Below are 12,169 nucleotides of genomic sequence, written 5' to 3'. Positions count from 1 at the left end.
TATCTATCTATATAAAGAAATTATTGTCATAGTGCATCAGAATACTGTCTTATAAAATTTAATTCTGATATGGTGAAGTGGGGAGTTCCATTTGTCCCTTCTCCATAAAGCAGGTGAGTATACTTTGCATGCATGTTGTAATAAAATAAATGGGTTCCCCTGTTTTCTCATCTCTTTGTTTAATAGCAGTGTTATTCTTTAAAATATATGTTTCAGTGATCCTGAGAGAGACGTTCTTGAATGGGCGCGTAACATTAACAAAGAGTTTGAGGAAGAGCAGGAAAAGATGTTTGAAACACTCATAAAAGATGGGTTTCTTACTGAAGCTGAATGCATGGCTGATCACACCGGGGAGGTAAAGTGGAAATCTAATGTCACAGAAGCGAATATGCGAGGCCAAAATGCTCTGGTAAGTTCAAAACCCAGTTAAATCCACTGCCGTATATAGATCTATATATATCGTGGGTTAATAAGTAGAAAGTTATAATGCAGAATATTCCAATGGAAATATCAAGGACATGTTTTCGTAAAGACCAAAATGCAATAAGGATGGTAGATCTTATTGACGGAAAGGGATATCACTGTCGTATTCTTAGGGCTGGCAGGAATGAGTATGAGAAACATATTGGAGTTGGATGGTACGATTTTGCAAAGTCAAAAAATCTTCAAGTTGGAGATTTCATAGAATTCTCCATGATTCCATTTTCAGATCTGATGTTTGTGTACTTGGGGAAAAAAAGTAGCTGATTAGGATGTAAAGATGTTACTTGTAGCTTTAAATTTGTTGTTGATGGTACTTAGATTGTAATCACAGATGGTTGTGTAATAGATTTAAATAATGGCTATCAACATGAATATTTGCCTTTGCTAATATTTTAATTGATGATGTTCTGTAATCATTGATATTATGGCAGCTATCATTCATCGTCATTCTTCAATCCAGCTATATAGATGAAAATAAATTATCAGTATGCAAAGGTGATATCAAATCTTTCATTCATGACAGTTAATAAGTTGTTTAAGTTGTAACCTAATTTTAGGCAAGTGAGCACAAAAGATATACCAATAACAACAGGTCCATAAATATTGCAAAAACATATAGACTACACATTTTCAAACACTTCTTTGAATACAACATTTGTTGTGGTGGTCAATGGAAGTTTCTCCTTATCATGAATCAAGATTTTAAGGCCTTTTCTGCTCTTTACTCTTGAAACTGCAACATATAACTGGCCATGGCTGAATACGCTCCTCGGCAAATATATGCCAACATGATCCAAAGACTGACCTTGAGATTTATTAATAGTCATAGCATAGCAGACCATTATAGGAAACTGTCTTCGTGTCATCCTGAATGGCCATGGCGTCTGCGTTGGAGTAATGTCCATTCGTGCAATATAAATGATACCACCAATGTTCTTGTCTGAAATTATTTTAGCTTCGATAACATGATCAGCCAATCTCGTAACAATTAGACGTGTTCCATTGCATAAGCCTTCTGCTTGATCAATATTCCTAAGCAGCATGATTGGAGTATTTACTTTCAATCTGATCCTATGATTAGGAATTCCCGACGTTTTCAATCCGTTCAGAAACTCGGGAGTTAAAACATCGAAACATTCATTGCCATCACCATCATGCGTGTCTACTGAATCAGAGCTTAAGTATTCCTTTTCATCCCCTGAAAATGGAGTAACTTTATATTATGATCTGTTAAAGATGGAAGTGAAAAATCGTCGGATAAATGTTCACACAAAATTTAATATTACCTGGAAGATTGTCTAATACATAGTGATTTATTTCATCTACTGTCTCAATTGTTCCAGCCAATATTGCCCTTGACTGCAGAAAAGCTACATTATTGAATTTAGCTTCAAAATTTGGATAAGTGTTTTCGAATATAGCTCGAAGGGGATCATCAAAATTAGATATCAAAATATCTGCTGGGATATCAATATCAGCATAGCCATCGTTAGGTTCTGCTAGTTTTCCATCTCCAACTTTTAATATCCAATTTGAAAACCGTTCTAACTCGAATGCTGATGTAGTCGTCCCAGATTGCTGAAGCCTCATGTTTTTTGTAAGTTTCAAAACCTTACAATGATCCCAAATGTATGATGAATTGATAGTTGCATGAATTATATCTGAACGGCTGCCTCTTGGAATAACCGGTAGAATCTGTCTGAAATCCCCACCAAACACAATTACCTTCCCACCAAATATTTTATCAGATGACCTGTTTCCACCCATGATATCTCTCAGTGTTTTATCCAAAGCTTCAAAACAAAATTTGTGACACATGGGAGCTTCATCCCAAATAATCAATTTTGATAGTTTTAGCATTTGACCCCTGTCACTACCCTTGTTAATGTCGCATGTCGAAGATTCAAGTGTGGGAATCGGAATTTTAAATTTAGAATGTGCCGTTCGACCACCGGGGAGCAAAAGGGATGCAATACCTGAAGAGGCAACTGTCAAGCATATTTGTCTTCTTGATCTTATGTAGGAAGCTAATGTTCTCCACATGTATGTTTTGCCCGTACCGCCGTATCCATACAGAAAGAATACGCCTCCGTTCTGGTTATCAACAGCCGTCAAGATTTGTTTGAATACATCTCTTTGTTCATCTGAAATAAAGTCAACATATCATTTAGATGCTTCATATTAGAAATATAAGTTTCTAAGTAATATGAAATTCTTCTGTCTAATTGATTCAAACTACTATTTACACCTGTGAGGTTATTATACAGTGTATTAAACTCTTGAAGTTGTCCAGCAGGATCGTAGTTTCTCTCCTCGTAAATTAAATTATTTCCAAGCTCCTCAATTATGTAACCATGTGGTTTTGGCATTCCAGGAAAATCACTTAAACTCTTTCTACTGTGTTGAAGAAGTTTTTCAATTTCAATCAACGTCAGATTGAGAATTTCTTCATTTGTTAGTCGCAGACCTGTTAATAAAAAGAACAAAGAAATAGTTGGTAAATATTGAAAAATATCTTTGAAATAACTGCAATTAATTATTCTGATCACAATTGAAAATATACTTCTGTTGTTTGCAATCCTTTGCTGAGAATAGAGAATTCCATCAGATAACAGATGTTGAGTTTTACTCCATACATGCTTAGGCCTATTAATGCTACTTGACAATAACATGTGAACAAAAAGTAATCTCAAATAATGTCCAGAACCCCAATGAAATGCTTCTGTTATTGCAGATATGAATTCTCGATCATCCCCAATAAATCCCATAGCAAAACATGCATCACGGAAAGTATCGTACTTAACATTGTTTACTGTCTTTATTTCATCATAGCTTCTCGGTCCTTTGACATGTGTTAGCATCATCCTTAGATAGTACAACTCCCCAGTAGTTGGAGGAACCCAAATTAGTCTTCCAATTGTGTATCCCTTTTGTCTGGGTTTCCACTCTCTCTTTTTCTTAACGTATACAAACTTTGAAACAAAATTGCAATACGTTAGTTGGCGCGCTTCGTCATATTTCTTGTTTGCTTCAAACCAAGAAGTAAACATCGACTCAGTAACGCTCGGTTTATCAAGGACTTTGGTAAGAGGGCTGACATCAGTATGAAAAACAGAATTTTGCCCCTCACCATGAAAGTGAAGTCTTTCTACAGTTGGTTTTCTTCCATGAATGGAAAAACCATAAATTCTCCAAGCAGCTTCACTTGGAGAAACGTACCTACAGTCAATATACTGCTTGATTTCATCAACGGCTTCATGTTGCGAAACAGATCCATCTTCATTCATGACAATTGCAGCAGTTATTCTGTCGTATCCTTTGTTGATGTATTTGAACAAATATTTGACGGATGTGCTTTGATTGCACCATTCCATATTAATATGAGCTCTGTACTTCAACAATAACTTTGAATTGTAAGGAACAACAAATCTGTTGTCAATCTCAATTCCATTCTTAGAAACTGTGTGTCCATTGTCCCTTCGTCTATAAACCGGATATCCATCTTGATCAACGATCGTTTCGTGTCTGAATTCTTTAGGGAAGTATTTAGAACATTTTCCTTCCTTCATACACGTAGAATTACGAAAAGCATTTCCGCAAGGTCCGTGTATCATGTGAGATTTGACCAAGTTATATAACTCTTCGTCAGTGTCTTTGTTTGGTATTTCTGCTGATATGATACGATCAATGTCAGCGGGTGTTGGATACTTGCTCGACGGATGGAGGAAAATTAATATGTGCGCATGCGGGCAGACCTCTTTTTTGGAACTCAATTGTGTACATATCTAGAAATATAAAATTAAGATATTGGTTTATAACATGACATTCAAAATGAATAATGAAATTAAATTAATCAAAGTTATATATTACTTACACGCAAGAACCTTTCCCATGATACTCTTTTTAGTCAAATCGGACAGCAATGAATCAAATTTCAATTTGAAGATTCTTGTTATGAGATCCGGACGATCGGACGCTTTCAGATCTGCAGAACTTAATACGCGCTGTATTTCCGACCAATTGGGATTACATGTGAATGTAATAAACAAATCAGGAAATCCAACATAACTACAAATTGCCATGCCATCAAAGTATAACTGATCCATAAATCTACGGCTTCCAACATATGACGAAGGTAGGACAACTCTTTTCCCTGTAGCCGCACCACGTGTATGTCCATTTGTCCTAGCATCTGCAAGATGGTCATATTTCCCTACTCGTAGTTTTGACTGATTCTTTCTTAACCATCGAAGTCTCTCAGATTCCATCATTGTAAAACCATCTACCAAAAACTGCTGAAATAACCTCCTTGACCTGAGAATTGTCTGTGCCTCGTTTTTTCTTGACTGAATCCTAAAGGCGAACCACTCTCTGATTGTAAGTCTGTTTCTTTTGGTTGCATCCTCCCATGGAACATCGTCAATTTCCGATACCGTAGTCATTGTTTTTGCATTACGAACCGTTGTAGATCCTTTATTGCGATGCCGTATGTTTGGTCTGTAACCATCTTCGCCGTAAGGGAAAAGTAAAAGATATTGAAAACCCAAATAAGACGTGTGATATTCATCTATTCTCTGAAGTTGGCCACATTGTTTTTGCATTATAATATCCCTTTTTTCTGCAGTATCAACATCACCAACAATGAGAGCAGCAACTTCTGAAACTGTTGGTTGATTATATATTCTTCCATCATTTTGACGATCAGAAATGAGACGGAGTTTTAGATCTGCCACATTGCCTTCAGAAAGTCTATCCCTTGCCATCTTAAAAGACTGAGCGTGAACATTATGTTCATATAACATTGAAGACAACTTTTCCACTATATTAATATCAACTCCGTCCCTTTTTCTGCAAAACATCCGACGTATAAAGTTCAGATTAGTGAGAATTCAACAACAAAATAATAAACAGTGTTGAAACAAAGATAGCTAAAGTAAAAACCTGAAAATATCAAATCTATTCTGAACTTCATGTTCAGTATCGAATATATAGAGTTGGGCAAAACGGGCCTTTTCACCTGGCAAAGGTAACATGCTACCTATACGATGACATGTTTGACCTTGAATACGATAGTTAGGAGGACCTCTACCATTATTAAATCTGTTGTCCATTTTAGCACCCGGAGAAGTAAATGCGAACATCATATTGTAAAGACGAATTTGTTGTTGGAATATTTTAGATTCACTTTTGTTTTGGTCAAACAACAGGCTCTGCAATACGGGTGGAGGTTGTCTCAACAAAGGTATTTGAACCTTTCCTTCTCCACAACACATTGAGAACTTAGGATTAGCAGAATGTCGAGACTTGTTTTTCCTCTCCATATACCACATATTTGCACCACATTGCTGACACTCACATGATGAGTCACCTAAATCGTAGTATTCTCCTAAACAAAAACGTACAGTTGTCAGGTAAAAATACATAATACATCATGCATTTTTGAAAGAATGAAACATATCAATACAATAAAATACAACCTGATCTGTGAACATCTATTTCTTCAATGTCAGTGTCAAAACCTACGTCATGCTCGTCCATTGAATAGTTAGAAACTGAACTGCAGGCTACAACAACATAGTAAAAATGAGTTCGCAAATATTATGTTATTATATATTGGTGAAATGTAAGAACATTCAATATCGGTTAATAATCCATCACAATAAAGTTACTTACCATCCGAAGAATTACCGGAACCTTCATCACCTTCACTGTCATCTTGGAAAAGTTCGTTGGTGTTGGAATATGGATTTGGTGTATGGCTTGAAGATGCTGTCGCACCGCTCATAAACTCGTTATCAAATCTCCTTCCGAGGTTAACTCCTAAATTGTTAATGTTCTTTACAGAAACAACTCTTGGGCGTTTTTTTGCTAATGAACTTGGCAATGTATTCAAAGTTGATATACTGTGAGTTTTCTGCTTTGTATTTCGATCAGTTATGGTGGAACTTGGAATATTTGGAGAAATAGAAGATAGTGGGAATCTGAAATGCGAAGATATAGTATCAGCAGGGGGTTGAGTTTGATATGCATTTTCTTTGTTCATTGACGCCAATCGCTTGGCTCTCTTAGCTCTAAGAACACGCTTTCTATGAAGTCTAGCATCAAATTGCCTTTTTCTTCTGATAACATTCATGAAGTGATCATGCTCATCACTTTGTTTCTTTTCCATGATTTTTTACTTTGAAGTTTCAATCATTCTGCAAAATATGGATGAATATGGAGGCAAGCAGGAAATATATGGACAAAGACTCCCTCCAAACTATTTGCTTATGGAGGGAAATAGCTGAATATGAAAAGTTTATGAGATTTAATATTTTATGCAGTTAAAAATATTGTGACTTAATCATGAAATAAGCAAATAATTAATGCACCAAGCAACCATAATTGCATGAAGCGTGCACAATTAAGATAAGAATGTAGTGCAAGTTACTGTTTATATGTTAGGTAGGTATGATGGTTGACATCATGCTGGTGCAGTTTTCAAGAGTCACATTAAAAAACTTGTAAAACACATTTCGTTATGTTTTATTTAAATAATGCATGCAGTTTTCAAATGAAGTTGATGAATTAAAAAATTTTGCATTATAGGAATCTGTTGAAAAAGCAATTACTGTAAATATCATTGCCAAAATTATGGTTTATTGAGAAGTCAATAATGAACTTATACTGCAAGACATTACTGTAAATATCATTGCCAAAATTATGGTTTATTGAAAAAATACTGTGCAAATCAAAACAATTCTGATATACAATTTATTATTCAAAAATTAATTTTCACTTGCAGGTAAGAAGAAATATCATGTAGGATGGTTAATTCTAACTTTTTTTCCAATTCATATGGATCGTTTGTATAATCGGGCAATATATCACGCACTATTAAACACAAACAACAGTTAATATATTTAGCATTGTATAATCGGGCAATATATCATGCAATATTATACACAAACAACAGACAATAAACCATTGCTACAGAGAAATTATAAGAAAACCAAAATGATAATTGATATTTGATATCATATGACAAAATGATAATTGATATTTAATCCATGGATCATAACTCGTGTATCTTGTACCAAAACATTAAAACAACAGTCAAGAAAAGATCACAAAATAACAATAATGATGGAAATTAAAATGGTTCTGGTGGAGTCTTCATGCATCACATTCAATCTTAACTTTCTTTGCAGGCTTGGTTCCTGAGAGCTGGGTAGTACCATACGCTTGTAATTCAGAATCTATAGCATCAAGATTAACAGGACTTCCTTTGGTTGGAGTATTGGTGACAATTTTATCAGGATCATTTTCTCCATATGCTGACAACGACTCCTGGAAGAAAACAAATTAACAGTAAGTATAAAGAAAATAATGTAATTAACAGGTTAAAGTTCAGTCAACATTAACATACAATGGATTCATCGACACGATCAACAACTGGGTTTTGGTTTAAAGATTTGCTATCTCCCTGCAGATCAGAGATTGAGATGAAGATTAAGATACAAATATTGATAAAAGACATATGTAGATGTTCAAAGTAAAATTTCCATACTTCATCAGTAATATAATCTTTCTCAATTTCCTTTACAAACTCTTCATCATAAGAAAGTTTCCAAACAGATGCTTGGCCAAATGTTGGCTGAACTTTAGCCCTAAACGCCATCTTTTTACCAAGTAGCATGTCAAGTTCATCTGGATATATCATTGGGTCGTCGTCACCTTCCTACACATTAAATTTAATGTAAGTACTTGATTTTTATACAAATAAATATTAAAATAGGTAATGAATTAAAATGAACCTCAAGCATTGCTTTATAAATACTATCAGCAGACTTTCCAATAATGTCGGCACAGTCAGTGTCCCAAAACACAAAGCGAAATTTGGAATCACCATCAACTACATATATGTCAACTCGATACCTTTTTACATAAATGCATAGGAAAATACAATTAGAACACTACAAATATTGAAACATGGCAAATGAATTAATCTGATTAAAAATTGAAATATATAGACCTTGGTATGGCATGTTCTACATTCTGTCCACATGAACATTTGTATGGATTGTTCACATCAGATGCCTTTAAAGAACATTTAGTACACCCATAATAAAACCAACCGTGTTTTGAGACAAAAAACCTTTGAGTTGTTCCAACAGTAACGCATAACATGTCCTAAGATACAATAAGTTGAATATAAAAAAATGCAACACTCTAACAAAAATCATCTGTATAAAATAATATTGATCTTACTATTTGTAATTTTTCATAACCATGTACCTGTTTCACCTTGCAAAGTTCACTGAGAGATATACACTTGGCCTTATGAACGAAACTTTCGACTGGGGTGAATTGAGAGGCACCAGACCAAAGAGACGTTCCCTTCGAGGACTGCGAAGGCTTTTCACTCTGCTCATTTGACGGTAACCTGAAAAATTGAACCAAAAATGAATGTAAATGATGATAAATTTCAAAGGAGCTTATTATACTTTAAGAATATAACAATTTGTGTATACTTTGATAAATACTCAGTTATCTCTGGAATGTCTTCGTTAATAAGCAACTTAGATCCACTCCATCCATTTGAGACTGAAATAGACCAAAATTAGAGTATCAAATTTATTACAGAGAGATATCACATTTGAATAATAGGAGATTATTGATACAAACCTTGTGATTCCTTTATCATTGCATGAGTTAGTATTATTACAATAGCACCACTGTTTTTTTCGTCGTGGTAGAAGTCCAAAAATTTTGTTCCGTAGCTCTCCCATAATGTGCAGTTAACAATGACTCCTCTGCAGAAATAAACATAAAAAGATCAATAAGATAATCATGATGGCACACAGTTGTAATATTTGAATTCAGATAATTTACTTCAAGTCTTTAAGACTCAGTGAAACAAATGACTTTTTTCCAGAATTGTTGTATTGAAAATTGTTGATTTCCTGAACCACACCAATGATATCTACAAAACAGATTGAAAGAGTAAGTTAAAATCAACTTCTGTAATAATAAACAAAATTGTAGTATGAAGAAATCAGATGACCTAATATATTTACCTTCAAGTCGGTTCATCTCACAATTTCCTCCAAGAATATCAGTAAAGTCTTTGAAAAAAAATCTTTTGGGAGGAAGGTTCTAAATATCAACTTCCTTGACAGTTGTACCACCAATAAACACAAACTTCTTGTCGTGATCACAAAGCTTCCACTGAAAATCGTTTTCATAAACAGTTCCATTGTTGATTATGCAAGACATGTTTTCGCGTATTCGTGCTTTCCATTTTGGTGTGTGGTCAGAACGAATCAAAACTTGTATCCTATCACCCTGATGATGACAAACAACAACAATATCATAACTGAAAAATATAATAAGCTAATAAACGATTTGAGAGAATACGAAGCATTACCGATACGTCCATTATAACCATCTCCAGATGCTCCTTACCCTTGCTGTTGATAACACTCCAAAAATCAACAACTCGAACGGCCAATCTCCATGTTTCTTTTGAATCGTTGACATCCTTAATGGGGGAAAACTTTCGGCTCATATTCTGTTGAGAAAAGAAGTGGAAGTAACAGAAAAATATCAGTAAGGTTGAATGGAGAAAAAAAAATGGAAATGGGGAAGGTGAAGAGAAACCCTACCGCTCCACTGTTGTTTGAAAAAAGGGAATAGGGAGATGGAACAGTTTACACATGCAGTGGTTTGAGTTGATACGAAAATATATAGACATAGGGAGAAATAATGAAAAGGTAGGCTTTATTTAATATGTATGTTCCAATGCAATAAAATTATAGAATGTAGTGCAGGTTTTTACATATTCCAATAATGAACTTTTGCATTAAATAAACTCTTGGAATGTAATCATTATTAAATGTAAAATTACGCTCATGTTTAATTGTTTGTCATTAGGGTAATTAAGGCAAAATGGTGGTAATTCATTTTTATATATTAAAATAGATAAAAATACTTTCCACATTATTTACTTTTCAAAATTTCACATCCAGTAAAAAAATTCTCCCTTTAAAATTTGTAAAAACAAAAAATTTGATAGTTATTTCCAAATATTTCATATGAAAATTTTTGCAAGAGAGGAATTTTATGCATTTTTACCGGAATTTTAAAAACTAAATATGGTTTTTTTTAATCATTTTTTTTGGAAAATCCAGATTTTTCTTGAAGTTTTATCGGATTTTTGGGAATAATTCGAAATCTCTCGAAATTTTATCGGATTTTGTTCATTTTCATTTATTATTTTGTTTTTTAAGAACTTAATTGTTTTGTAAGTTGTTATGTTATATTACATTATAGTATTTTACAGGATTAGATGGATCATCAAGATAATAAAATACTTCATCTAATCATGAATCATATAATTATGTATGAAATTTATCAATATTTTATTTACACTTTAATATATTTTATAGTATTTAAAATATTAAATATTTTTGTGTTTGATTATTTATATTATTATGAATTGATATTTTATGTTGTTGTTAATATCACTTTATTTTTATTTAATTTAATTTGGATATTATAATATTTTAAGAGTTAAAAGATAAATTAGGTTTAAAATTTTTAACCTCCCCTTATGAACCAAACATCTCGCATATCTCGCATATCGTTTCTCCTCTCATTTATTATAATTACTCTTCTCCCTTTCTTTCTCCTCTCATTTATTATAATTACTCTTCTCCCTTCTCCCTTTTACTTTGTTGGACCAAACGAACCCTTATATTAGAACTAGTGCAACTACCCGTAAAACAACACACAAATAATACTCTAAATAGTTTTAAACGAGAATTTTATATGATAGAATAAAAAATATTTTTTTTAATGATGTAAATTGTAATGATATTTCTTACTAATGCCTCAAAGCACAAAAAGAAAAACTCATAGTGATTGGGCTATATTGTTTCTTTCTCGCCACATACATATAGCTGTTTCTTTCAAGGCCACATGCATAAACTAAGATGAAATTTGTCTAACAGTTGCAAAAATAAATATTCCGTAGCCGGGAATCGAACCCGGAAATTCAATCAACGAATTTATCCAGTTGAGCTACTACGGAATTCTTGTCAAGATACTGAATATTAAATATATAATACGTGTACATAGTTAAAATTAAACTATTTGAAATTATTTTGAATTTATGGAATGGAACCAGTGATAGAAAATAGAATAGGATACAAGTTTTACTGTTTTAACTATTTAAAATTCGGTAATGTTGATTTTATTTACCGACACTTTATTAATTTAGACTATTGAAAATTTTACTTCATATTATTGTAAAATATTTAAATAACAGAATAAAACATATATTTTGTTCCATTCATATTAAAATATCTAATCAAAACCTATAACTAAATATATATTTAAAAAACATTACACAATTTTTTGTATTAAAAAAATCATATTGTTGAATCTTTGAAAAATCCACATTTTTCTTGAAGTTTTATCAAATTTTTGAGAATAATTCGAAATCTCTTGAAGTTTTGACGAATTTTGTTATTTTCATTTATTATTTTGTCTGTAAAAACTTAATTGTTTTATAAATTGTTGTGTTGTATTACATTGTAGTATAAAAGCTATATATATTATCTAAAATTTAATTTTATAAATATTTTATAGAATTAGATGGATCATCAAGATGATAAAATAATTCATCTGATCATAAATCATA

At 32.8% G+C, this 12,169-nt stretch overlaps 2 protein-coding genes across 2 annotated transcripts; both read right to left on the bottom strand.

Annotated features, from left to right (window-relative positions):
- Window positions 1-1,103: 1,103 nt before the first annotated feature.
- On the bottom strand, window positions 1,104-6,652 carry LOC131624800 (uncharacterized). The gene is made up of 8 exons (XM_058895714.1): window positions 6,157-6,652; window positions 5,961-6,047; window positions 5,425-5,869; window positions 4,368-5,331; window positions 3,047-4,268; window positions 2,732-2,950; window positions 1,770-2,627; window positions 1,104-1,681 (listed from the first exon to the last, which is right to left on the bottom strand). The coding sequence occupies exons 1-8, from the start codon at window positions 6,650-6,652 to the stop codon at window positions 1,104-1,106; spliced, it is 4,869 nt and encodes a 1,622-aa protein (XP_058751697.1).
- A 986-nt stretch (window positions 6,653-7,638) lies between these two features.
- LOC131624799 (uncharacterized) lies at window positions 7,639-10,249 on the bottom strand. Its single transcript, XM_058895712.1, has 12 exons — window positions 10,131-10,249; window positions 9,893-10,036; window positions 9,543-9,810; window positions 9,358-9,448; window positions 9,151-9,278; window positions 8,997-9,069; window positions 8,761-8,908; window positions 8,498-8,655; window positions 8,280-8,400; window positions 8,033-8,203; window positions 7,892-7,948; window positions 7,639-7,812 (listed from the first exon to the last, which is right to left on the bottom strand). The coding sequence occupies exons 3-12, from the start codon at window positions 9,556-9,558 to the stop codon at window positions 7,639-7,641; spliced, it is 1,137 nt and encodes a 378-aa protein (XP_058751695.1). The 5' UTR covers window positions 9,559-9,810; window positions 9,893-10,036; window positions 10,131-10,249.
- Window positions 10,250-12,169: the final 1,920 nt, after the last annotated feature.

Source organism: Vicia villosa, unplaced genomic scaffold, assembly GCF_029867415.1.
Source record: "Vicia villosa cultivar HV-30 ecotype Madison, WI unplaced genomic scaffold, Vvil1.0 ctg.000163F_1_1, whole genome shotgun sequence".
Taxonomy (NCBI): domain Eukaryota; kingdom Viridiplantae; phylum Streptophyta; class Magnoliopsida; order Fabales; family Fabaceae; genus Vicia; species Vicia villosa.
This window is presented reverse-complemented; position numbering and strand designations above follow the sequence as displayed.